Below are 27744 nucleotides of genomic sequence, written 5' to 3'. Positions count from 1 at the left end.
TAATTAATGTACTTTAACCCATGGTGGTTTGAAAATAACGTTGTCAAATATTTATTTGCCTCATGTAAAGTAAAAGGTGTCTTAAATAATTTTCGAACGTGCTTGGAAATATTTGGCCAGCAAAGAAGGCCGATTGGATTTACCGACTTGATATAATTACCAAATATTCTCTGCTGCTGGAAACAAAATTTATGGCTTACTTTTCTAAACTTTCCTAATATATTTCTAGAGGATAAAATTGTATCTTTTTTTGTTTCTGTGAAGAAGAGAACTCGTTAGGTTTAATCTTATAGCCTAAGAGCTGTACACAAAAATAGTACAAGAAACGAATGGGTTTTTGTATGACAAATTATTCGGCTATTACATTATTTGCAGTTTGCGGTAATATAGAGAAGAAATATATGGAGATTGTAACTGATTTTTTACTGGCTACAATAGTGAATGACAAAATATTGGGAAGGATACTATATAGTTGGTAAACTGAAAACGTATTTTTGTATAAAGATGGGCACAAAGATTGCAGGCACTTCTTCTCTTTTTACTAGTTCGCTCTCGTTAATGTACTTTTTGTTGGGGAGCGTAGTTTTTAAAATAATTTCATGCTCTCTGACTCGGTGTTTAATTATCTAAATTATACTATTTTTAACCCTTCTATATACTCTTACCAAGTCTGCAAGTCATTAATTAACCGCACGCTGCTTTTAACAAAAAAATGGTTCAATTATTGTTTAATTAAGAATACTATTAGACTTATCATGGTTATTGCAATATTAAACTACTTTCTTTCATAGCGCTAATTTTATTATGCAAAAATTTGCTAAAGCCTGCTTATGTACATATCCCCTAAGACCTATGCATTGTCTACAATTAGCATGTTCAGGTCAACTCCTTGTGGAACACAACAAAAAGAACACTTAATATGTGCTTATCATTAACTCCAGCTCTTCGTATTAAAAAATTTTTTTAGAACATAGATATAAGTATACAAATATTAAGAAAACATTTGGTGAGCTATTTTTTGAATTAAATTTATATACACAACAGAAGCACAAGATTAGCCCATTCGTTATTAAGTTACAATCAGTTTCATATGAGAATGTTTGAAAAAGGCAGGATACCGTTGTCAAATGAAAATAGAAATTCAGATTCTACTTTAACTTTCCTAAGCAAGTTTACATTAGCAACAAGAGGACGATAAAATGAGGGAACGCCTACTCAAAAACCCTGATTTAGTAATATACGCAATTAAAAAGCGCCGAAATTCTTTAGTTTTTTCCGGGATTTAGCTTAATAACAATTGTCTATAATATAAAAAAGTAAAGAAAAGAGATAAATAAAAAATGAAACATCTTAAACAACGAATGTACTTATTTTTTATTATATTAATAAAAAATATCTGGTTGGTTTAAAACCTTTCTATGATAATTTAACGTTGCGCAATATTTTGGTAAATATAAGAGGTCATTGGTAATTAAAAAAAGAGATTACTACATAATGCATAGAAGTAAGCTAAAACTTTAATACATTTTTATAAATTAAAAAGAAAACTCTGTTTTTAATATTCATTGCCTCTATTTTTATTTTTATAATTTTAAAAAAATAATAATTCTAAACATTTGGAAATAAGGTAAAATTAAAAATCTATTATTGCATAAAATTTATTTGTTCAATAGTTTTTATACATACATATCTAAAATAAAATAATGTAGATTATACTATTACTCTAGAAGATCTATTACATTTATAAATTTTATCTTTTTTTAAATCAAATAATATTTGTTTAAAAACACTGTTATTTATTTTTATACTACAAACTCTTTTTCCTACCCACATATTAGTTTTTTTTTGATTCTTTCTATTTTTGAGCCTTCTTCTTTCGTGTTTTACTCGATATTTTATTTTAATAAGATTTTAACAATTCATCTTTAATGCAGAACAACTTCGCTTTTGGTTAAAGTTTTGCTGTAGATATAAATTAATTTGGTCCAATTACCAAAAAAACGATAGCGTAAATAGGATTAACCAAATTCGATGCCAAATACAAAAAAATTTTTAAACCTCCAAAAATTATTTAAATTTTTTCATCCAAATTTTTCTGAAGTTTCTTTTTTGGCTGCTTACACATTTAAGGTTCTTCTTTCTGCACGGTTTTTGTGTTGTAGCGTGGTTCACTCCCTTCTACTCCCCTTGTTCGTTATACGAGTGATCTTTTAGACATGGCTACCTTTATGTTTTAGTCTTTAGAAAGTTTCTTATATTCTGACACTTTTGTCTCCCTCATTTACACTTAGAGTTTTTATTTTTAAAATTTATTGACTTCATTTTAAAACTTAATGAATAGAACCTTAATTTAATACTTTTTTTTTTATATGTTAGTATTACACATTTTTTTTACGCACTATTGAATACCGATGGTATGCAGAGTAGATTTTTTACTTGGGAAGTATATTTTTAACAAAAAACTTGAATTTAATTAAGTAATGTTTGCTTTCAGTGATTCTAACTTTTATTGCTCTACTTACTTATAATAATCTAATAATAAATTCCAGTATGAAAACTCGTTCCTTTTATAAGAATTGCGAAGAGACTTCCTCTGTTAATTTATCACAACGCAACGGTGCTCTTCCCTATTACTATAAGTCAAAGTGCCATAATGCCAATACTGTTACCAGTAAAAACAAAAACAATAAAAATGAAAACAAAAATGAAAACATCGATCTTATAAGTAATAATATTATGAGTAGTTTTATAATTGAATCGGATGAAAGTACCATAGAAAATCTGAATAGTCATAAGAAGAGTCCAAGTGTTTCTAAACCAAGCGCATGTTTCAAGTTTTCTCCCTTTCGAACTAATTCCAAAGGAAAATATAAGAAAACGATTTGTCTTAAAGATCCTTTTACGTGGAAATACCAGACTCCTCCACGGAAAAAGTTCTCGTTAGCGAATTCAACCGATAAAAACTCTTCAACTTTGGAGAAAACGGGTAAGATCTTTATATAAGAATATTTACAGCTAAAATTTAATTTTAATTGATTTTTTAAGTATAATTAATTACTTTAATAACTTTTTATAAAGCTTCATCGGCAAACTCTAAAAGCTTGTTAACATTCAATACCCCTCCGGAGAAGCGTCAGGTTACTGATCCTTATCAATTGTAAGAAAATTTTTTTTTAAAATCTTTTTGTTCACTTTATTGAAGACAAATTTTTTTATATTTCGCTAACATGCGCGCTTCGCTTTTGCAATAAAAATTATATATTATTAATTTTTTGAAGTTAAACTTTATTTATTGCTTTGATTTAGAAATTTTTTACTATCGAAAATTTCAAATACCTGTTATAGTCATTTTATTATATTATCAGCTTTTGGCAGACTTATAATGTACATATATTTATTTAAAGCACTCCTCCTCGTTCTATCCCTGATATTTCTTCAACGAATCCGCTGCGTACTCCTAGCGCACAGAAAACTAGTAAACGTATAAAACGTGTTACAAGTGAAAAAAAAAGTACATCTTCCTCTTCTCCCCTCGCTAACGTTAATCCCTTCCAAAATTGCAAGTCTTCTTCGTTACTGAGAGGTTCACTTTGATCACTTAATTTTATTAATAATGAAGTTATTCTTGTAAATTTTATAGTTTATTGTTTGATTTTCATAGTTTGAATTTTTTTAATATTTTAATTTCGGAATTTACTTTAATCGTTATTCGCAGTTTTCTTTAAATTCTGTTTTATAATAAAGTTTTTTTTAGATGATTCTTACTCTGAATTTGAGGAAAAAGCTTCTCGTTTTCATATGGAGTTTCAACAACTTGAAGAAATTGGTAGCGGCGAATTTGGTACTGCTTTCAAGTGCATCCATCGGCTGGACGGTTGCGTTTACGCTATAAAGCGAATAAAAAGGCCCATTATGGGGTCATATAAAGAGTATTTTATATATTTTATTTTTACAATTTTATAATATTTCTGTTTTAGTTAATTTTTGCGTTGAATTATATTAATTTTAGTTAAAAAAGGAAAAGTTTTTATAATTTATATGCTTTTGTTTTTTAACTATAAAAGGAAAATAATTTCCTTTTGTCTAAATTTTTTTCTCTAAGTTTACAATTTTTCTTTTTAGACAAAAAATTTTAAGAGAAGTGTACGCCCACGCAGTACTTGGCGTGAATAAGCACGTTGTTCGCTATTATTCGGCGTGGAAGGAAGAGAACTTTTTATTTATTCAGAATGAATATTGCAATTGTGGTTCACTCGAGAAATTTCGATCTAAAATCTGCAGCTCCGCTCTTAACCAGTCGTTTTTATTATCAGTTCTTAGACAAGTGGCCAGTGTATGTACTAACTTTTATTATTATTATTATTATTAATGTTTATAGTGTTTACTATTGATTTTACATATATTCAACTATTTTCCTAATTTACTACCGCTTTACCTTATTTTAGTAAGCGATTACGATAAAGAAATAGGAACGACCTTAATTTTAATTAAAATTGCTTTTTTTTTCTGTTTTTTTTTAAACAACAAAATATCTTTATAAAAACTTTATTAATCAAAGAGCCTTTTAATTATAAAATCCTTTATACTTTTAAACTTTATTTTTATTACTTATTTTAAAGGGATTAAGATTTCTTCATCGTCAAGGTCTTGTTCATTTGGATATCAAACCAGAAAATATTTTTGTTTCGGAGATACAGCACAATCAAACTAAAGTTTTATATACCTATTCTACTGCCCAATCAGGAGATACTTCTACTTCTGGCAGCAATTCAAATTTTAATATAGAAACGCTGATATTTAAAATAGGAGATTTGGGTATCTTTAAGTTACTTATATTTTCTATTATATTGATATTAAAGTAGTTATTTACTAATAAAACAATACTTTTATTAAATAATTTATATTACGTCTGTATATAAAAAACAACCGTGAAAGGAGCGTTTAGATTATTATGTTAATAAAATAATAGGAAAAAATAATATAAAATAAAAACATTTATTATTATAAATATAATAATAACAGTAAGGAAAGTATAATATTGAGCACATAAAAAGTTTTTTAAAATATATTAAGTTACATAAAATAGTAATGAATTATATTTTCTTTGTATGATATATGCGTTTTGTATATTACTAACTTTATAAAAAAAATAAAACCATATAAAATTTAGGTAAATATTAAGTCATTAAAAAAAAAAATAAAGGCGTTTAAATATTAAAACAAAAATAATTATATTTTATAATTCTTTTATGCGATATATATATTTTTTGATTATTAAAATATTAATGATAATAATATAATAATAAGTTTATCAAAAACATTGTGGCATATTGTTCATGATTGAATAAAGTAAACAAAAATGTTATTTATATATACACTATGTGAATAAATAAATATTAGTGTATTACTATTTTATATACTATAAAATATTGGTAATTAGTACATAAAAAATTTTAATATTTTAAAAATGTTTGTTAAATCAATAATCAAAAGTAATTAAAAAAAAAGTTATTTTAAAATATTTGTTTTCTTTGGGAATATATAAATTTTTTTGACTACCTTTGTTATTAAATATTAGTAATAAGTAAATTAAAAAAATAAAAGTTTTTTAAAAGTTGCTATATAATAATACTCAATGGAATATTAATAAAGTAATAAGAATGTATCCTACTTTCTTTGCTTTTCTGTATTTTATATGAAGCAGAGAAAAATTTTGATTTAAATTTTTTTTAGGCCACGCGACTTTTATAAGCGATCCGCAAATGGAAGAGGAGGGTGACTGCCGCTATTTACCGAAAGAACTTCTTCAAGAATCCTTCGACCATTTAACTAAAGCAGACATCTTTTCATTGGCTCTTACTATCTATGAATTGGTCCAATCGCGTTTATATTTTATTAGTAGTATATATTATACGAAGTCTCTCTCTTTTTTTTACTTATTAGCTTTACAAGTTGTTTCTTGTTTATTTGTAAATTATTTTTTTAAATTTCAATAAATTTTGACTTTTCATAGCAGAATGATTTCTAAGTCTCCTTTACCACCACGTGTATTATACAATCTCCTGTTTGTTATTTTATGTTGGTTTGTTTTTATTGGCTCTTTTTATAACGTTTTTTATTTGTGCACTATTTTTTTGTTATCAATTTTATATATATTATTTTCTTCATTAATTTTTCATATCTTTTGAAAAGATTTTGTTAACTTATAAAAACTTTACCAAATTTTTTTGTATGTGTTGAGCAGCAGAAATTTCATATTATTTATTGGAACGCTTTACATCGATATTGATTAAAAGATTGTAAGTATAATGCATCTAGTTTAAATATATAGTTCTCTTTGAGGCGATTATCAAGCTTTATCAATTTTATTAACTTTGTTTAAAATTTCTTGTTTCTTAAATAAACTATTATTGCTCTTCACTAGCTTACTATAAATATTTATTGTATTAAAAGTAATCTTTGTTTTTATTTTAATTTACTTTTAGTAAAATTTTGTTAATAAATGAATATTACTTTTTATCTTCTATTTACAATTTTTGAATTATAATTTTTTGGATTCGTTATAAAAATTAAGTTCAAGAAAAAATATTTATATTTAAGTTTTTTAAAATTTTTTTAATTTACTTTTAAAATTAAAATTTCCACATTTTATAAAACTTTTTTCCCAAAAGGGCAGGAACAGTCCGCTTCCTCCCAACGGGCCCGAATGGCATTCAATCCGTGAAGGTTTATTAGAGCAACTCCCGTTCTGCTCTTCTTCTTTTAATAACCTATTGAAGGTAATTAATTGAAATAATAATAGTTTTGCTAATAATAATTAATATTAAATTCGCGATCGAAAATTGAATAGTAATTACTGTTTTCTTTAGTTATCAAATAATTATTAATCAGTAGCAGTAAAGCTTTTTTTGTGTTCAGAATTATATAAACATTAGATTTTATATCACAATAAATTTTTTTTTACCATAACATAAGGAAAAAACTAACAAATAGACTTCTATTAATATTAAAATCTTTTTTTAAAAAAATTATGTTTTCTTTTCTTTCGAAAAGTTTTTTTTAATAATAAACTTTGGGATTTTTTTAATGTCCTAAAATGTTTTCTTTATTATTTTGCATCTTTAAAAAATTTTTAATATCACTATTTATGATTTTTTTATATGAAAAATATATAATTTTTTATTAAAAAAAAGAAAATGGTGGATCCCATCCCCGAAAAAAGGCCTCCTTCTGAGTTTGTAGTTCAGTTCGTTTCTGAAATTTCCAGTGTAGAAACTGAAGAAAGTCAGAAGAAACTTTTGATATACAAAGAACTAAAATCTCGAAAAGTTAAACTAAGAATAGCGCAAGAAGAGAAAACTAACGGCGGCAGTAACTTGGATCAATTCAAAAAGCAACGCTCGCTCATTTTTAAAAGTTCGAGTACTGCTTGGTAGAAAATGGAATTATATTTAAAGTGTTTAAGGCTTAGTATTGTTGAGACTTTCTGTTTTTAAGAAAGTTCCTAAATTTATCAAAAGAGTTACAGTGAAATATGAAGGATTGCTTGATAAATTCTTTTATAAGTTGATTTTTTAAAAAGTTCTGAAAGCCAGTTTTTCATTCATTAAGTTTTACGAAGTTTGCAAATAAAAATTAACGAGTGAAAATCGAAAAAAGGGAAGAAAATAGATAAAATAAAAGTCAAATTATTAATCTTGTAGCTTTTTTTAAAATAAATTTTCGCTCCAGCTCGAATCTTTTTCCTTTCCCTATTTTTTTTTAACTGGCATTTCTTTCTTGTTTACTTCATTATTGTTTATTCTTTATTAATTCATTCGAATAAATTTCGTTATACGGTGTTACGTATCTCCTTAAAGTTTAAGCAAAATTGCACTAAGTATTTTTAAGACTGGCAAACTCTCAAAATTTTGATAGGAGCTTTTAAAGGAGTTCATGATTATTATTGCGGTTAGTAATATATGTGTTTACTCACTTCTCAGAGGCTTATAATAACCTTGTATTTAAAAAAATGCTCAGAAAACTTTTTTCAGTAACACAAGGCTTTTTCTGGTGAATAAGCAAATTTTTAAGTAATAATTTATTATAACCATAAATCTAAACCTTTTTAAAAAAACATTAAAAAAAAAAGGAAAACAAAGCTGTTAGGTATTGTTTGTGGTCTAAAAAAGAAACTGCAGGGCAAACGCTATGTTTACTTGCTCCTCAGCATTAGTATAACTTTGTATAAGTAAAGGGTAGGAACTCAAAACAAGCAAAAAAAAGTGCTCGCAGAAAATTTTTATTTCACTAACACACAAAGCTTTTTCTGTACTTGAAAAAATTAATAGTTAACAATTTATTATATTTATAAATCTAAACATATTATTTATTAAAAATAATTAAAAAAGGAGAACAAAGTTGTACAGAACAGTTTGTAGTCTGAAGGAGGTACTGACCACCGTGCCCATCTAACATGTCATCAAAGGGTCACGCACTTGCAAGAAACTGTAGCCAAGGCGAAATTTTTCTTTTCTACGTTTATCCCATCTACTTTTTAATTTTTAATCTTTTTTTTTAATTTCTTTGTCTAATTTAACTGAAAAAATATATATATATAATATAATTTTTTTTTAACTTTTTTATAAAGTAATATAATACTTTGGACTGAAAAAAATTCTTGAGAATATTTAATTTTATCTTCCATGCCAAAGCCAAAGTTTGAAATAACTTTTTTAGATTATGAAAACTGTAAATTCAAGTTCAAGAATACTAACTTAGCGTAAATTTTTGTACCACTTTTTTCACTATCCCACTTTTCCTTTTCTTAGTTTGTTATAAACCTGTTTAACTCTAAATTCCTTTTTATTGTATATGTTCAAATTTCCCTCCGCTAAGTATGGCCAATTCTCTGAGGCGTGTTATGCTCTCTGAAGTAGCAACCGTAAATATTTGAAAAGTGTAGATTTTATTATTTATTAAAATTCTTACATAAAATTACATTTAAGATGGCCATTGATCTTGTTGAAATTGAAATCAACTCTTCCGTTTTAATAGACGAGTTTATTGCTCATCGTCTCGGTTTAATACCGCTAGTTAGTACGTTTGTGGACAAAATTAACTACAACAGAGTACTTATTAAAAATATTATATTTTTCTTAGAAATTTAAATATTTTTAATTTTACGGCATTAAGTTTAAAGAATATTAATTTACTTAATGTTTCATACTTTTTTAATAGAATTTTTTAATTTTTTATTAAATATATGTAAAATTATATTTGAGTCTTAAAATTATCGTAACCAATTATAAGGGATTTTTTTTGTTAGCTCAATTCTATATTTATTATTTATTATAAAAGATGGTTATATTATTTTGTGCCCTGTGCACTGATTCTAAAATATTTAAACAACTTATCTATGAGCTGACCCAGTTTGAACCTTTTTTAAAAAGTTACTTAAGTTGTTTACTTATATAAGCTTGAATTATAATACTTAAAATTATTAGATAAAAACTTTCTTGCATATAAATTCCACTCTATTATTATTTAATCTATAAAAGTATTGATTAATTATATTTTATTAATTGATAAAAGATATGCTATAGTTTATTAAAGTTGCTCTTATATTTTCTTGTATATGCTAGTTTGAATTCTTTATTTAGTATAAATTCTAATTTTATATAAAATTAATTGAGAAACAATAAATTATAATTTTTTTTTTAAACTCGTCGCTATATATTATATTTGTAAATATTGTTAGCTTTTTATAATTTTATTATTAAAAATATATAAGTATATTGAACTGATTTTTTGAGAGTCTTAAAAAGTTTTCAATTATTCCTAAGAAAATTTTTAATTTAGGATTAATTTTTTTGTGCAATTTTCTATTAAGCTCTTAATATATATATATATAAATTTAATGAGGAATGCACTTGTGTTTCTTATTGTGATCAGTGCGCGGTTGTTTTTAATTTGGATGTCGAAGCAGAAGAAGACGAGGAAAGGAAAATTACAAGCCGAGATTTAGTTTCCCACAACGATGAAGTAGTCCCCGTGAGTAATGTAAATTTCATACTATTTTATAATTAAAGTTTGTTTTTTTATAATTTTAATTTAAATTCAAAACTTACCTTTTTGTCTTTTACTAGAATTAAAATATTAATATTTACTTTTTTGAATTCACTAAAGTTGATATTTAATACTTTTTAGTGTATAGTAGTATTGTAATCTGAAAATTAGAAAATTTTTTAAACAATTATAAAAGCTCTTAAGAGATTTATAAATAAATTATAGTTTTAAAGACCTTTATGTATTTACTAATGAAGATAAGTCAAATTAACTGTTACCAATTATATAATTAATTTTTTTAAATCAATTTGTAAATTAATACAGAAAAGTTTAGTTAATATATTTTTATTAAATTTTAAAAGTAAATAATCAGTTATACTAATATTGAAGTGGAGTTATTTTTAATCTCTTAATTTTCTGTTTAGTAATATTACAGTTCGAATTTGTATTATTTACCAATTTTGTTTGTGAAATTTTTTACAAAATTAAGTTTTTTATAAAGCTTTTTGGCTACTTTATTTTATTGTAGCAGTAGAATTCTCTCATTACAATCTACTAATTTTTAATTTTTTTAGAATTTTTATATAAAGAACGAATTTATTACTTTTTTGTTCAAAAAATATTTTTAAACGCTTTAGATCTTTTAAGTATCTCCTTTTAATATTATGCCATATCAACTTTTTTGAAAGATTTATTTTATAACGCAAAAGCGACTTTTTTCGGTCTAAAATAATAGTAAAATCTTTTTAGTAGCGAATAATAAATATTTTATATAATTTCTTCAGACTTTTTTGCTTTATTCACTTCATATTTTTATTTTGTATTAATATTTTTAATTATTATATTTTTATAATTTTTATTTTCTAAATATTTTTTACTATTTATAATAAACTTTTGTGTATTCCATAAATATTTATAATATTAATTTTAATAAACTTAAATTTTCCGTAAAAAATTTTACGTTTCGTTATAAAAAATATAAAAAAAATTTCAAATTTTATATATATATATATATTTTTTTTTGTGGGCAGAATTTTTTTATATGCAATATTAAAGGCTAAACATTAATATTTTATAAGCATATATATATATATTACTTTTTATATATTTCAATAGAATTTAAATGAAGACGAGTTTGACGAGCAAGACGACATTCTTATCGTTAAAATAAAAAACGGCCAGCGCTTAAAACTTCGCGCCATTGCAAAAAAAGTCTCTTACGAATAATTTATATGAAAAACTTTTATTTTTTTTTAATAATATCACTTTCTTATTTATATATTATTTTGAAGCAAATATATAGTGTAGCATTTTTCTACGTCATTTTATGTTTTTGGTCATTTTTTTCTTTATTTTAAGTTCATTTGTGGCTGCTGTACAGTAGATATGTAATACCTCAAAAATTGCGGTAATTGGCGTATCGTGAGAAAAACTCTACAAATACGATTGTCTGGTTAACAATTATCTTCCAATAAATATGTGCTCATTTCTAGTACAATCAATAACGGTGAAGAATTTGTTTAAGTACTTGAAACCAAGAGGAATGCTTAGAGCATTATAAGCTATAATATAACTTTGCAAGTTAATATATATCCATATACATTTTTAATAAATTTTTTGTGGGGAATTTAATTTTCAAAAAAATAAAATGAAATTTTATTATATGGCTTATTTATTCAAGCCTTATTTTTCTTCAAGGGCATTGGTAAAGAGCACGCCAAGTGGTGTCCGACAGCAGCCATTGGCTTTGAGTACGATCCCGACAACATTGCAAGGCATACGACCTATCCTGTGCCTGATGAATGGTGCGTCTTAATTGAGGGTTTTTTTTAGAAATACTTTTAGAGTTGTTTATTAATTTATGTTTTTAATAGTTTTATTTTTATATATGTATTATTTATGCTTGTAAACTACTATACATTCTTTACTATGACAAACTTTTTTATTCTGGCGCAAACAACACTAACTAAGTCTTTATGATATTCTTTGAGAGAATCTGCATTGATTATTATACTTTACTAATATTTTATTATATATGTGCACTTTTATTTTTAATTAATTATTTATATATAAAAGTAACATTAATTTTTTAAAAAAATTGCGAACGTGTTTAGAATTTTCTTCGAAGTATTAAAGATACTTAATAAACTTTTAGGCCTAAAAGTGAGAATTCTGAGTTGCCTGATACCGCTTGTGGTTCAGAAACTGTTATATTTATTTTTTATATTTTTATATATACAAACTTATTTTTACGGAATTTTTATTATAAATACTTTTTAGAGAAAAGTCTAAATTTTGGGTTTTAATTTTATATATTAAAATATTTTTTTATTTTTATTACTTACGGAAAATAAAAAGAAGCGATCATTATTGTCACGTAAAGAAATAGGTTTGAAATAACATGTGCTATGACATGCGATAAGAAGCACGTGTAGAATCATGAATCACAGAACCAGAAGTCTCGTGATTTACCAAGTGATTTATAGAGTTAAATTCTGCAGTTATGTTATGGCATTCCTTTTTAGTGCGTTTGTCTATATATATAAGAAGTTTGCATTTGCGTTGCTTATTATAAATTTCTAATACTGAAGGGATTTAGTATAACTTATATATATATATATATTTCTTATAATACTTCCAAACGAAAGCTCAAGGACCGTACGACCCCAATTATGTAATCGATTCGTTTTACTTCGACGTTGAGGTTTGTACTGCTTTATATATATGAAATACACTACTGTTTTTTGAGGTAATATAATAGTTATTAGAGAATTTTTACAAATATATAGTTTATTATTTTTGAAACTATATTTGATATTGTTATTTTCTAAAAAGTTGAAAAGAAAAAGTTTTTATTATTATGGTATACATGAGAACGGTACATATTATGATTATGATAATTACTGGGTTTGGATGCTTTGCTTTCTCTGCATGGCCAGAGGTACAGCCGATGAAAGCCAATTAATTTATTGACTGGTGTCTCCTCTTATTTGCTTCCACGAGATTTATTTTTATAATATAAATCATCAATAATAAGCAAGTCGATTTGGCATCATTACTTTCAGTAGTGATCCTCTTTTCGTGCGTAGCAGCTCATTATCAACGTGCTTAGTAGAGAGTAATAAAGATTTGGGCCTTTTAATAACTTAAAAAGTTTTATAATTTAATTTAAAATTTTAAATTAATTTACTGAAAATTTGTTTTGCGATCAATTTGTGGTGAAATAGAGACTGCAGTTTTACTGCAGCACAACAATTTTTGTTTCGTGATTTTTTGAGAAATATATATATTATTTCCTGCATATAAAAATATATAGTTGTCTTTTTTAAAACACTTGTAATTCTGCTAAAGAAACGTATAACTTTAATTTTTTTATTGTTTATTCTTTTTAGAAGAATTAAGAACTTATTTTGTGATTAGTGTAAGACAACTTAGAGAAATTGCTTTTAGGGGTTTAGGCCACAACGAAAAAGATGAATTTTTGTAAAATTTTAAAATAATTTTAGAAGTATATTATGAATTGACTCTGACTTGACTAATAAGCTATAACGATTTTTTTGAAAAGTTTTTATAATTTTTTAAAAACTTAATAAAATATTGTGCATTCCGGGTGTCTTCGTATTAATTCTAAAACTTTTATTTTAGTTGTAATCATTTTAATTAATTTTTTATGAATATATATTTTATTTTTATATATTATATAAAATTTTTGTATACTAGTTATTATTAATATAACCTTTTTTAAGGAATTTTTAATCTACTTTATGCTTAACATTAGTAAAACCAACTGTACATAATTTCTAACTATAAAGTAACATAAATGAAATTATAACTGTAACAACTGAAAAAATTAAATAAATTAATAATATTTACTTTCAAATGTAGAAATTAATATAAATAAAAATTTTAAAAAAAGTCTATATTATAATAATTGCTTAAATTATAAATTTAGAGTACTGGAGCTCTAAAACCGGAAAGAATCGTTCTTTCTGCTTTAAAAGCGTTAAAGGAAAAATTACAAAATTTAAATAGCGAACTTCAAAATCTATCCCGAACTTTTTGAAACCAAAAGAATCTTTTACTAAATAAAGTCGAGGAATTTTTTTTATTTTATCTTATTATCTGCGTGAGTTTTTTGTACACTTTTACCAGTTTCTACTCACACATGAATGTTAGTTTGTTTATTTTTAGCTGCTTTTGTACTTTATTAGCTACAAAAAGTCCAGTAATTTATTAGTTTCTTTTATAAAAATTACTTTTATTATCATAAAATACTGAGAAATTGTACAACTATTTCAAGCTATAGCGTTGGCCTGAGCGAGTCAATTGTATAAGACAATATACCTTACACGCCAGCGTATCTTATATAGCACAGGCAACGATAACTAATTTACTAAGACTCTCAAATTACTGATATTTATTTGTTATCAAAGACAAAAAAACTTTTTTAAAACACCATTTGAACTACTTTTTTCTTTTTTCTTTGACTGATAGCCCGTAAATAAATATATTACTTCGGCTTTTAGGTTTTGAAAGGTAGCCTTCTTCTTTAAAGATTACTTATGTTCGCATTCATTCCTCCTTTCACACTGGAAAAGTTTTTATTTAAAGCTTAGTAGCGTTTTTAACAGTAGTGGTGTACACAAATACACATAAAACACATTTAAAGTAAATTTACTTTATAATAAAGAAATAATTCAGATAGAAAGCTAGGTAGCTTCCAATGTATGCCCCTTTTAAATTGCATAAGCGAGTATTTTTTTTTTAACTTTCATTTAACTGTTAAAATTTTTTATTTAACGAAATGAACTAATTGACACCATAAAAAGTTGAAACAATTCAAAAACGGAATAAAAAAATATCGGTTTAGCTTATTTCCCACTGCGTCTTATTACTATACATAAGTAGCAGAACTCGTTGCTAATCTCTACCGGATTTTTCGTAATAATACGCTTTAGTTTTACTTTTTAGTTCTCAAAATATTATATATTCATAATAATCTTAAGTGGTTTTCTATTAAATAAATATTTAAATGTTCTCAAGTACATATCAATGAACCAGGAATTTAAAGAAAACTTACTAATTTCAAGTAAAGAAAGTATAACTTAATGTTTATTAATTTGCATTTTTTTTACTTGTCACTAAGTAAATTTCTCTGAACTTATTATAAATGTTAACAGCAATTATAATATAATTTATATGTGTTTTATATTTCTAACCTAGACGGTAATGCTGCACTTGCCACAGACAATAATGACTGCGTAATAAAAATGCTTTCTATTTGTATAACATATATTCGATAATTACTTATATTAAGAAGTTAATCTTCATACAGCTCTATTAAGCTATTTGTCTATTTAATAAATTTAATATACATTTTAATAAAAGAGTCAAACTGAGGATTTATATTCTGATACAAATCATCTTCAAAAACAGTTATGTGACGTACGTCTCTAAATTTTAATTATGCTTTCCTTATAAAACAGTTAAAAAATTTTTAATTGTGTTTGTAAAAACCGAATTATTAATTTAAATTAAAATTATTAAACAGGCTTCTTTTTTTTAATTTTAATTATTAAATTTTTTTGGTAATAACTAATTTTTATAAATAACATTTAGCAAAGCTATAAACGTTATTTTTAATCATTTTTCATATAATTTTTGCGTTCCATCTTTTAAAATTTTAATTTAAATTAATACACTTTATTAGAAATAAGTTTGCTTAAAATATTGAATATTTACTTCGTCTTTCTCATTTACGCAATTAATTTAAAGCATTCATAATCTTCCTTCAGACTATAATCCTTTTAAAATTTCAGATATTACTTTTGTTAAATATTTAGTTATTACCATTATTCTTCAAATAAAAATTTTTTTAATTTTCTAATTTTTTATTAACTTTAATAATATTTTAACCGAACAAATTTTGTTGAGAATATTTTAACTAAGTTCCCAGTTTATAAAATTTATATATACTTAAATTTTAAATATATTGCAGTATATATTTATAAATACTTATAAAAAAGGAAATTTTTCTGGTTTAAGTTTTTGAATCTTTTAAACGGAATGCAAAAGTCAATCATTTACTTTAATAAATTTTTTCCCTCCGTTAGTTACAAACTTTTATTTTATTTAATAAATTGATTAAATTCTAATTAATTTTATTTATTAATTTAAATTCCGAAATATATATTTTTTTTAATCCCAATTAGTAGTAATTGTAGTATATTTTTATAATATGATAATAGTATAATTTTTTTTAATTGTACTATAGCACTGTTATATATTAATGAACTTCTAAACTTAGAGGATTGAGTTTAAGCTAAACGTATACTTTTACTTTTTAATTATCTTTATTTTTCTTTGTGAAGTTAATTTTATAAAAACCTAATTTCACGAAATTACCTGATACGCTTGGTTATGTTTAATCTAAAAACTTATTTAAATTTTTTTTTTAAGTATAGTCTAGTTAATACTTAAAAAGTCAGTCCTCATCATGATGCCATATTTAAGTAAAAAAAATTTTTTAAAATTAAATTGTAATTTTAGTTATTATAAGAAAAGTTTTTTTAAGTAAAATATTAAAGCCATTTATAAAATTTCATAATAAATTTCTTTTTGTATTGAAGAATTTTCATCTAATCATTTACTTGATGAATAAATTTATTTTCTGCCTGAATAATTTTCTGTTTGAATCTCGTTTATTATCAATTTTGCAACCGCATTAGCTGAAAGCGTAACAAATATTAAAACTTTTTTCCTATGTCTTGTATTTCGCATTTTATTAACTTTTTTATTTTTTTAAGTTAATTTATTAAATCTATTTCAGATTTATATTATTTTATTTAAAAAATTTAAGGCCTCACTTTGGGATAACCGTACTTCTATTTCTGTTATAAATCCAACCGTTATAGGTATAAAAAGACATTTCAAATTTTAAATTTAAATTAAAAAAACCTTTAAAGATTTGCTAAGGGTAGTATAAATATACGTTCCTTACTTTAGCCTTTTCTAATACAATTTTTTTATTCAGTCCAACTTTTATGCTTATATGGTAAATTTAAATTAACCTTATAACTTCTTATTATTAAACATTATAATTCACTATTAAAATTATATTAAGTATATATCAAAATATAATAACTTTTTTTCCCTATTTAATATTCTACAACTGTATATTAGCGGGGCCGTCCTCGCAGTTCGTTGTTTATGAAGTCTTAAAAGAGGTACCTATATAAGAACGCGTTGCTAGCCGCTATAGAAATATATAAGAAATATTTATAAATATAAAAAGTTTATTATATATAATATATAAATATAAAAGTTGTCAAACTTTTTTTAAAAAGTTATAATTATAATATTAATTGTATTGAAAAAAATATATATATTTTTAGTAAAGTGTTTTAAAAAGTAAATAAAACTTCAATATATAAAATGATATTATTAATAATAAATACATATACTAAAGTTTTTTGTAAAAGCATAAAAATGGTATATATTGGAAATTACAAACATATATAATGCGCGTAGTAATATTAGTTATACCAAAAAATCTGTAAAAAAATATACATCAAAGTGTTTTGTATAAGTAACAAAATAGTATATAAAAAAATTAAAAAATATATAAATATAATATAATATATAGTAATATTATTAATTAATAAATCTATAAATAATAATATCAATAGATAAATATATATACTAAAGTACTTTTTAAGAGTGAATAATAATATGTATACAAAATATAACTTTCATACTTTTTGTTTCTTTTATAATTATTATAATTATATATCAAATATTCGTTACTTTTAAACAGAATTTACTGAATTATATCTTTTCTAATATTTTTTATAAATAATTCAAGCGTACTAGTTACTAATTAACTTAAAAGACTGTAAAAGTTTAAATTGTTATTAATAATCTTACTTTTATTAGTTTCTTTATAATTCTTTAATAGTGAAAAGAATATTTTTAATTTTACTTTATTTATCTTAACTTTTTATTTATTAAACTTTAACAATTAATAGTTTTAATTACAATATGTAAATAATGTAAAAGTGAATTATATATATTTATTTATATATAATGGTAAACTAATATTTTACGTATTTTTTTTTAATTACAATTATTTTTTTTGTTACGTTCATTTTTTTACTTTACATTTATAATATTCCTTTACAGCAGCTTTAATATTTTTGTATATCAATTATAAAAACTTAATATTAGTCAAGGTTTCTTAAACTAGTTATTTTTTTTGTATATATAATAAAAAATTGATTTTTTGTGCACAGCCTCATCGAGTACAACGGAGGTTCACTGAATTTCTGCAGCTCAGAAAACTTATTACGGCCAATCATCCGGGTGTTATAGTTCCCTCCCTTCCCCCCAAGACCACGTGGGGTACTTTTACTAAATATCAGCTTCTCCAATAGTTGAGGTTAAGCGTAGAAATTGTGAAACTTTTACATGCAATGATTAAAAAAAAGATTTTTTTCCCTATTGTGTAATATTCCTAAAAATTAAATAAACATCTGTTATAAAAAGCATAAAGTGCGTTTCTTATGCATTTTAAAGGGTTCTTCTCTTAGCTTTATTTATATATTTGAGCATAAATTACATATTATAGTCTCGCTGAATATAAAAATATATGTAAAATATCGTGTGTGCTTTTTAATAGAAAACAGGTTTAGTGAAGATTTCCTGGAAATTCGACGTTCTGCACTTGAAAGTTTTTTAAGGTGGCTGCAGTGGATACCAGAATTAAGCGAAAGTGCAGAATTCCTTTCTTTCTGCACTACACAGTCTTCGGTAAGTGGTGAAATCTTATGGTATATGAAACTATTTTTATGAAGAAAGTACTATTTACAACCACTTTATTAGTTTAATAATGATCTCGTGGTAGTCGAAAAAAAGTTGCAACCGCTTTTTTCTACGTTTTTCGCTTCGAAAGCAACCCTTTTAGAAACTTCCAGTAAAGATATGGTTTTCCTCTATAACGCACTGCTTTACTGTTTTTGCGTAAAGCCCTCCCTCGAGACAGTACTTGGAGCAGCAGGAAGCACGTGTCACCAGAGTACATGGTTTATTAGCGGCTCTATATGACTCTTTTAAAGAGTTGAAAGTTTTTCGAAGAGGTTTAACACATGGAAATGACTTAGCTTTATTGGTGTATTCTTTTTTTGCCCAATAGAGTTATATCTCATTGATCACAAAATTTCGCGCGCCTGGGATTCCTCCAAACTTGGATTTCACTCGTTCGATCTCCGTAAATTATTAGCTCTTCTCGCTGCAACCAAAACAGAATTTGTACGTCACAAAAAATATTAATAACAATAGTAATCAGTAATAATAATAATAATAATAATAATAATAATCGAATAAAAGTTACTTCCGAATGCAAGTAAAATTTTTGGAGCGCTTGATATGCTTAAGTCGCTTAACGTTGGCGCTAAGGTTTCACGAAGTTTCTAATTATATTTATGTTTTTATATAGTAACGGATATTAATGTTGTTATGACTTTAACGATTATATAATTTTGATAACCACCAAAAAATTAATCCTAAAAAATTTTCAATTTATGGAATAATAACTACAGGAAGCCCTTCAAAAACGCACAAAAATTCAACGGGAGCTACTCAAGTTACAAACCGTCACTGAGGAGGCAATTTATTTTGCTTTTTTATTATGACCATTTCATAAAAATTTTAGTTATATTTAAAAAAGCGTGCAAATTTACTATCAGATGACTTAAAAAAATTTGACAACAATTTATTGATTCATCTGAATATCATTTCAAACTTCACCACAAACTATTTATGCCACGTGTTGGTTAAAGTACTAGAAGAAAGCATCAAACAGCAAACTCTGGTAGCGCACGTGCTCAAGTGTGTTGACTTACCATTAAACTACTTTAATAGAGCGTAAAGTTTTGGAAAGAATTGAACGAAAAGGCAGAAAACTTGTAAGTCTTGTTAGCCAGTAGCGGAAAACATTATAAACATTGACATAGTTAATTAAAATTATGCTTTAAGTTTTGCTATAACGCTATATTTTGTATAAAACAGCCATAAAGGAAGAGAAAGATTAGCAAAATCCGCACTTTTTTTAATGAGTAGCGAACTTATAGATTATTATTTATTCGTTAAAGAAGTATCCGAGTGAAATATGCACCACTTAGTAGTACAAGGGAACATGTATATTCTGCATTATTGGTTGTGTTTTTTTTAAAAACTTTCCACTAGCAATTCTGTTTCACAAATTCATTTACACAATAAATACAAAGAACGACACATTTGTAGTCTACCGCGTGAAAAATAACCCCAACATAAACTCATCACCTTTTTCAAAATAAACTTGGGAGGCCATGCGAATAAACCCAGTAAAGTCGAGGCTCGCAGTATTTTTCTCACACAATAAACCACGTGACCCTTTCAACATTTTTGTACCAATCGCTACAGTGCGTTCTCATTTATATATACACAAACTAGAAACTAAAAAAAAATCCTTATTAATGACCAGAAAAAAAATTTAATTACAAAATAATATTTATGGGAACAAATCAAAGTCGATTTCCTGGATATCTATAAATTCGGTTAAGCTGTCTTCCTCTATTCTTCTCACGAGGACGCGGCCGTAGTTAAAAAAGCCCTATTGAATAAAAATAAAAGAATAAGTAGTAAAAAGTAATTATAAAAAATATATACTTCTTAAATGTATAACAAAATAATTTGTATAAACCCCTAACAATGCAGTACATCATAAATATATTTTTGAAAAAAAAATTTAGCAAATCAAAATACAAGTGATGTACGTTGCTCAACTATTTCTATTAACAAATGTATAAATACGGGAAGGCACAAAAATAAGTAAAGTCTACTACATTACGAAAAAAAAGTCTTAAAATACATTTTAAACTTATTCAAACTTTATAAAAAAATATTTTTTTTCCGGTGTACTCGATAAACTTTACTTTTCTATAAGAAAAACTTTATTAAAAATAGTAATCATCATTATATATAATAATAATAGAGAGTAGTAATAATAATAATAATGAAACTGACATTATTTTTCCATTCGGCCATTTGTGCCGACGAGTATGGGCCATACTTCGTATATTCTTCATAATCTAGTAACTCTAGCTCTGAGTCGTCCTGAACCCATATGTACTCCCACGTACATCCCCTCTCCTCCTCCGCCAACCGAAATTCAGTTATAGGGCGAGCGCGTTTATCCGCTCTTCAAGTAATATAAAAGTATAAATAATAATATAATATAAAATAATAACTTTTCGGAAGAAGATTCCACCAGACTTTCATCATGATCACTACGCCTTCTTCTTTCAGCCCAGTTAATAGTGATCCGTCTTCCATCTAAAATCTATATTTGGTATTATTATAATTATTATTATAATGAGTCGTAGTGGTAGCTAAAAGTGTTATTATTAAAACTATTTATATATAAGAACGGGAGTAAATTTAGAACTCCATTTCACGGCGTTCTCAGCGCTGTGGTGCTCCTTAAAATCTAAAAAAAAAATAGTAATTAAATTCAAAACCAACAAAATTCGATTTTTTAGTCGATTTTTCATAATATAATATCAAGGCAACTTTTTATAAATATTTAAAACTACATATAAAAAATATAAAAATACTAGAATAATTCATATATAAATCCCAATATGAATTAAAAAATTATTAGCTCCAGAAAAGATATAAGAACAACTTTACTATATTACTATTAAAAACGCTGTTATTATAATTTAATATTTCCTTTATGCTCAAAACTTCCAACTGTTCAAATTAACAAAACATATTTCAGTAATTTCTTACTATCGTCTTTAAAAAATATTTTTTAACATCATGCTTAAATTCATAAACAGGTTAACCAATAAAAGCGAAGCCTTGGGAGCGGTCGGTGTCTCTGTACTTCACAAGTCTAATGGTGTGAAGATCTCCAAATCGTCTGAGAGATTATATATCGTAAAACATTTTTAAAAAATATTATGCAGCTCACAACACCAAAAAACAATATTAATTAATAAGTTTTCTTAAATAAAATTTAAAAATTACCAATTATCTAATTCCTATTGTGGGAATTTTTAGTAACTTTAATTTATACGTTTATTAATAAATAACTTCTAAACTCCAAAGCAACAAATATTTATTACTTAAAAAATCTTTAGGTTTAACAGTATTACTGTTTAAAGTTAAAAGTTTAACTTTTTTAAAATATTTTTTAAAAAATAATAATAATTTTATAAAAAAATTATTTGCCAACTATATTATAACTAAATATTTTATAACCAAATATTAAAGTTTAACTTAAAATTTAACTCAGCTGAATAAATTAATTTTTATTACTATTGAGAACACTCAATATTACTCAAAACAAGCTCTTAATTGAACTTCATTAGTGTACACGGAAAGACCTCCCACAAAAACGCGGTAGGTTTCTAATTTATAAAAATAGTTATTAAAAGTAGTACATATATAATTTATAGTAAAATTTTAAAAGCAATAACCAATTACTAACTGAGGTGTTCTGAGACTCTAAGCTTATTAAAAGGTGAATTTTTAAAAAATTAGTAGAGCAAATATTTAGAGTGCGATAATCACAAAATACGTTTACAATAACACATGAAACTGTATTAAAAAATTCAACTGAAAAATTAAATTCTTAGCTTTCAAATTAATAATGCGTCCAGTAAAAAAAAAAAAGTAAAATATAATACAAATCAAATCAGAAAAAATAACGGTAAAATATGTTTTTAAAAAAAAGTTTTTTACGACATAAACGGAGAGACCCCAGTCACTAAAACTGAACTACGTAAAAATAATTTTATTAATAATATTAAATATAAAAAAACTTTGAAAAGGGTAGGGGGCGGAATCTTCGAGAGGAGGGCGAGAACTAAACTCTTTATTGTAATAAGAAAAAGAAGCTTGAGGTTGTCCTTCAGAAGGAATATCGCTAAAAACTTCTGATTCCCCAGAAGATGGAGAAAAGTCTTTATAGGAATAACCGTAAGTCGTCATAACCGTTATGTATTTCAATTGTCATACTCCTTCAAAAAGCGAAATTACAGGGTGCAACCACTTCAAAATAGTATAATTTGTTTTGTTTATTGGTAGGTTGACATGTGGGCCTTACTATTCCGCCCTAATTGGCTTTTATTATTTTGTAAGTAAAACTTTTGGTCTGTGGGTTGGAGATTAACTGAAAAACTTTTTTTTTTTAGCAACGTTTTAACGTGAAAAGTCTTTGCAATTTAGTTATATTTTCAAAAAACCTTCAAATGATATTTTTTAATTTTAAGATGCGTTTTAGTAAGCTTAACGTGTTTTTTTTGAGCAGAGATTTGTATTTATATATTTATAAATAGAGGAAAAATGAAGATTTAACGTGTAATTTAACTCCAAGGTTTCCAAAATATCTAAATTAAGTTTGCTAAGTTAATAATAAAGCTTTAAAAATTATAAACTTTTTTTATAAATTGAGGGGGGGAAGATAAATTTTTACGTTTTCACTTAATACATGAGGAGCCCATTTTGATTCCGTGTAAGATATTGGTGTTACCGCAACGTAAATAATAGATTTGAAGTTTGAATAAACTTTTATTTTTCAAAGTGTAAAGACTTAGTTAAATAGTATTTTTTTGATTTTCAATATAAAGTAAACAAGTATCAATCCGAATGAGGGCCTGATTAAAATAACAAACGAAATTTATATAACTTAACACCACTAAAAACATTTGGGATCTAAAAGAATGTGTATGTTTAGGGTCCACATAGAAATGGTCGTGTGCACATGGAGTGGCATTGTTTAGCTACGCCGCCCTGTCGGCGGTTAGAAGTTTCTTATTATGTATGTTTTGTGCAGTAAAAAGTTTCATGTAACCTATTAACCTTTTTACAATGCTTAAAAGTTTAGTAAGAAATAAAAAATTCTTTCATTTATTATATAGGTTTCTACTCTTATAATACTTTGTATTTTTACTAATTTATTTTTCATTTTTTGGTAGAGATTTTTCGGTTTCACCTTTGGTTTTGAAAGAAAATGAAAAAGTTACAGTTATATTTGAAACCGAAGATGACGAAGTTAAAATTACTGGAGATGTTGGTGCTTTTTCAGTAGTGTGATATATAAAAAAAAATTAACTTTTGTTGTTTGTTTATTAGGGGAAACTGTCTTAGATGTAGCCCAAAAAAACAATATTGACCTGGAAGGTATAAATTAATTAACTGTTTATTTTTTGTTTAATAAAATAATTTAGGTGCTTGTGAAGGCTCGCTTGCTTGTTCAACTTGCCACGTTGTAGTTAATAAGGACTTTTTTCACAAAATACCTCCGGTATATAAAGTTTGCGTTAAGAAATTTATTCTATCAATATTATTTTAGCCTTTAGAAGAAGAAGTTGATATGCTCGATTTAGCTTACGGACTAGAGGAAACTTCTAGACTGGGTATAAACCGCGTATTTAACTATTTTTTCTAAAATTTTTATATATTTTTTATAAGGCTGCCAGATTTGCCTTACTAAAGAACTTGAAGGAGTTCGCTTAAAGTTGCCTAAGAATTATTTTAGTAATAAATAGGTTATTGGCTTCTATCAGAAATCAATTTTATTTGTTTATTACTTTATTTTAAGACGCTAGTTACAGTTAAGTGGCTCATCTCTTGCGTGAGCAGGACTTCATAATAGAATGTTTAATGTTTAAGTAAATTAGTTATCATGATATATACTACTAAAAAAAGAGAAATTTGCATTATGCTGCACTCAACTTGAATAATTTATTTATATAGTTACTATATTACAGCCGTAAGTAAAAAAAATATACTGTCTAATCTGATTTATAAATAGAAAAAAAGAAGTCCACTACGTGCGGTAAGAAAATGCCGCGGGCTCCTATAACGGGTGTAGGCACCTGTCTTATAGGTTATAGCTTGAACAATTAATCGCTGGGAGGAGCCAAGTAGACATTATAGCACTCCACAGTACTGCAACGAAAATATATAGAAAGCGTTTTTCCATCTTGAGTTAATGATACAAGTAAGCACTACGATCAAACCATAGGGCATCTATACTTATTCGTAAAAGTTGATTTTAAATCGCTTAAAGTCGCTAATGTGTATTAAACTACTAGATCATTTTTAAAATAAATAATAAGTTTTTTGCTTATTAGAGAATTCTTGTTACAAAAGAAAAAAAATAAAGTTTTTTAATCACCCTCTCGCTTTGTTGGGGAGGTAGTTAACTTGATAACGCCACGAAAAATGTTTGTCGATCCAGGCATTTAATTTCTTGACCTCCATGGGCCAAGGGACCGCTGGACCGTAAAATGTTATAGTAGCTGCTTTTGATAACGTCTCCTCTTCGATACAAATATCGCTTTGCGCTAAAGTGCGTTTACTTATATTTACCACGGCCAGACCGTACCTCAAGGTAGAGAAATGCGTACGCACGTGTTTTTAAGCTAGAGAAGGTTTGTAGCAAGCATAGACAGCCGTGTCATCCGCACGTTGTGGGGGTATCTCGGGTATGGGTACGCCCGACATGCACAAAGCAAAGAAGAGGGAAAATAACACTGAGCATTGTTGGGACTTCCGTAGAGTTAGCTTTCCCACTCTGGTATAAACTGTCCTTTACTTCCTTTAACAGAGAAGACTGAAGAAGCGAAAGATGGTCTGGTATCTTCACCATAGTTTCCTTTAAAGCTCAACGTGCCATAATGCTTTTTCGATCTCTGTATATTAGTAGATTGTTTTCGAATGTTCCCGAATGTTCGACATTAACCTTAGCATGTGCCTCAATTTGAGGGTATAAATAGCTTCTGTGAAGGGCCCACGAGAAGCCCTTTTTCTTGTGTGCATGGAGGGTTGCGCTAGTTTGGACTTTTGTGTGGTAGTTGATTCAGTACGTATTTGTTTGTGTATCGGGCGAGTAACACAATAAAATTGTTGATATACAATTCTTGTTATCCTTTGCTAACTTTTTAGGCGCATTAGTTAGCCACTACGCGAGAAGAGTGAGCTTTTTAATTAACACATCTAAAAACTATACACTCGTTGACGTATTATTAAAACCCTTTCGAGATGTATTCGGAGAGCACAAAAGCTGCTGCTTAGTGACCCCTCTGGGTCCGAAACTATAGCTTTGGTATACAACCGGTACTCTTTACAACTTTCCGCCATCGTTCAAGCTTTACAGCTTTAGTTATTTTGTCTATACATCACAAAAGCTTATTAAACCGTAGTCTTTAGAATTTGAAGGACACTTTGAGTGCACACCACTGCTTCCGTTTTCCATCGCTGAGGGGGTGCACGGGACTTAAAAGACTAATTAATAAGTGAAACTAAGGACGTTATTGCTGTCCTGGGTAGATTGTTGGTTCGCACTTCTTAGTACGCAGAAGAATTTTATTTGATCTCACATCCCTCGAATAGGTCCATTCGCATGTTATATTTCATGGATTGCTATTGCGATTAGCTATTTTCGCTCGCCGGAGCTACTACTTTATGATTAGGCAATGACTAAATAAACCTCGCACGATTATACCCATCTAAACTGTAGTCAAGAAATAATCGGTCCCCGTCTTAAGAGGCGAAGGATAATGTTTCTTGCGTTTTTTTATATAATTGACAAATTGCCATTAGGGTGCAGGGTTTCATGAATTTTTAAGCTAGGCAATTTTCAATTCCCAAGTTTCATAGCGCAAACTTGAGGAATTTGTTTAATATTTGTTAGGTTTGTTAGGAATTCGTTAATGTTCGGAGTCTCTGGTGGTTTTGTATATAGGTTTTTGACGCCTTCTTGAGTTGGGGAGTTTAATCAATTTCCATAAACGGTTTACACGGAGGTCCTTACTGTAACGGAAGCCGATTTATGTGTTTATATTATGGTGGTCTCAAAATGGGCCACCAAATTATTGAAGGTAACGAGGAGTCAAATTTAACGAATTTTCACAATTGCTTCCTTACTGATAAAAATTTATTTCAGTTTGTATACCTTCGTATCCAATACAGAGGATAACTTCACAAAGGTCACCTTGGTAGAGCACGGTGAAGTGGTCCGAGGAGAGATCCATAGCGTGGTTAAATTTGAGGCAATTCGTTTGTTTTTTGTAAAGGAAAGGTCAAGTACTCCTGAGACCCTCTTGAATATATGTGTGCTGATCTAAAGGGCCGAAAACAAGGAAATCTCTTTATTTAGCGTAGTTGAAGATATCCCCACGGTGGAATATAATTATCAGTTCTTTAGGTAAAAAAGGCAATCCTCGGGGGGTTATATGCGGAAACAACAACATCTCCCCCTTGCACATAAAGATTAATCCTGACTGCCTCTGCTTCAATAAATTTTAATTATAAAAGCGGTATTAATGATAATGACTGCTCCACCTTTTCTCAAGTGAATCTTGTCATGCCTTTAAAGCGGGTAACTGGGGAAAATTATATGTTCTGGTTTCAGATGGGCATCCGATTTTCTGACTATTAGGAAAGTATTGATAGCCGTCTCTTTTACAACGCACCACCTTTTTTAATGCTTCCAAACATTACTCGGAATGATAGATGAGTTGGTGTATACTGATATTTCGTTCTATTTCATTTCTTTTAAATCTTTGGCAAAGTTTGTTTTCTGTGGTTATTAGCCCCCAGTTAGACTTTTCTCCAGAACTCAAATCCTCTAAAATTTTTGCTGGT

The 27744-nt window shown here is 26.5% G+C and overlaps 5 protein-coding genes and 2 long non-coding RNA genes across 10 annotated transcripts; 6 read left to right on the top strand and 1 right to left on the bottom strand.

Moving 5' to 3' along the window:
• The first annotated feature begins 2882 nt into the window (after positions 1-2882).
• LOC135142448 (uncharacterized) lies at positions 2883-3542 on the top strand. The gene is made up of 3 exons (XR_010282531.1): positions 2883-2986; positions 3079-3157; positions 3405-3542. It is a non-coding gene; the product is annotated as an uncharacterized LOC135142448 (long non-coding RNA).
• Positions 3543-3807: 265 nt separating this feature from the next.
• Positions 3808-4691, top strand: LOC135142447 (uncharacterized). The gene is made up of 3 exons (XR_010282530.1): positions 3808-3929; positions 4123-4333; positions 4620-4691. It is a non-coding gene; the product is annotated as an uncharacterized LOC135142447 (long non-coding RNA).
• A 39-nt stretch (positions 4692-4730) lies between these two features.
• On the top strand, positions 4731-7517 carry LOC135142450 (wee1-like protein kinase). Its single transcript, XM_064074152.1, has 4 exons — positions 4731-4815; positions 5734-5873; positions 6672-6779; positions 7194-7517. Exons 2-4 carry the CDS (start codon positions 5763-5765, stop codon positions 7434-7436), a joined length of 462 nt encoding a protein of 153 aa, XP_063930222.1. The 5' UTR covers positions 4731-4815; positions 5734-5762; the 3' UTR covers positions 7437-7517.
• A 1138-nt stretch (positions 7518-8655) lies between these two features.
• Positions 8656-14123, top strand: LOC135142462 (DNA-directed RNA polymerase II subunit RPB3-like). 3 transcript variants are annotated; one of them, XR_010282536.1, is made up of 9 exons: positions 8656-8761; positions 8878-8923; positions 8988-9110; positions 9904-10041; positions 11164-11259; positions 11746-11852; positions 12203-12243; positions 12431-12571; positions 12696-12745. XR_010282536.1 is itself a non-coding variant. In XM_064074170.1 (9 exons), exons 1-9 carry the CDS (start codon positions 8685-8687, stop codon positions 14108-14110), a joined length of 795 nt encoding a protein of 264 aa, XP_063930240.1. In that variant the 5' UTR covers positions 8656-8684; the 3' UTR covers positions 14111-14123. The 3 variants fall into 3 exon arrangements, 2 of the variants coding, with proteins under 2 accessions (XP_063930240.1, XP_063930241.1); XM_064074170.1 differs by lacking the exon at positions 12431-12571 and adding an exon at positions 14000-14123 and having other exon boundaries at positions 12696-12751; XM_064074171.1 differs by lacking the exons at positions 12203-12243; positions 12431-12571 and adding an exon at positions 14000-14077 and having other exon boundaries at positions 12696-12751.
• Positions 14124-15099: 976 nt separating this feature from the next.
• On the top strand, positions 15100-19374 carry LOC135142470 (uncharacterized). The gene is made up of 10 exons (XM_064074186.1): positions 15100-15136; positions 15271-15308; positions 15436-15492; positions 16907-16961; positions 17230-17273; positions 18339-18447; positions 18725-18855; positions 18928-19029; positions 19088-19181; positions 19238-19374. Exons 1-10 carry the CDS (start codon positions 15100-15102, stop codon positions 19372-19374), a joined length of 804 nt encoding a protein of 267 aa, XP_063930256.1.
• Positions 18947-23099, bottom strand: LOC135142478 (uncharacterized). Of its 2 annotated transcripts, XR_010282538.1 has the most exons (9): positions 22914-23099; positions 22430-22499; positions 21933-22009; positions 21513-21571; positions 21333-21424; positions 21109-21283; positions 20584-20695; positions 19436-19514; positions 18947-19333 (listed from the first exon to the last, which is right to left on the bottom strand). XR_010282538.1 is itself a non-coding variant. In XM_064074200.1 (8 exons), exons 1-7 carry the CDS (start codon positions 23080-23082, stop codon positions 20594-20596), a joined length of 744 nt encoding a protein of 247 aa, XP_063930270.1. In that variant the 5' UTR covers positions 23083-23099; the 3' UTR covers positions 20395-20511; positions 20584-20593. The 2 variants fall into 2 exon arrangements, 1 of the variants encoding a protein (XP_063930270.1); XM_064074200.1 differs by lacking the exons at positions 18947-19333; positions 19436-19514 and adding an exon at positions 20395-20511.
• A 755-nt stretch (positions 23100-23854) lies between these two features.
• On the top strand, positions 23855-24641 carry LOC135142469 (2Fe-2S ferredoxin-like). Its single transcript, XM_064074185.1, has 6 exons — positions 23855-23892; positions 24069-24166; positions 24226-24273; positions 24321-24397; positions 24446-24509; positions 24565-24641. Exons 1-6 carry the CDS (start codon positions 23855-23857, stop codon positions 24639-24641), a joined length of 402 nt encoding a protein of 133 aa, XP_063930255.1.
• The last annotated feature ends 3103 nt before the right edge of the window (positions 24642-27744 follow it).

This window comes from Zophobas morio, unplaced genomic scaffold (genome assembly GCF_036711695.1).
Source record: "Zophobas morio isolate AGI-343-1 ecotype UQ-CSIRO unplaced genomic scaffold, CSIRO_AGI_Zmor_V1 ptg000047l, whole genome shotgun sequence".
In the NCBI taxonomy this organism is placed as follows: Eukaryota; Metazoa; Arthropoda; class Insecta; order Coleoptera; family Tenebrionidae; genus Zophobas; species Zophobas morio.
The sequence above is the reverse complement of the archived record's forward strand: the minus strand, read 5'-3'. Positions and strand labels throughout refer to the sequence as shown.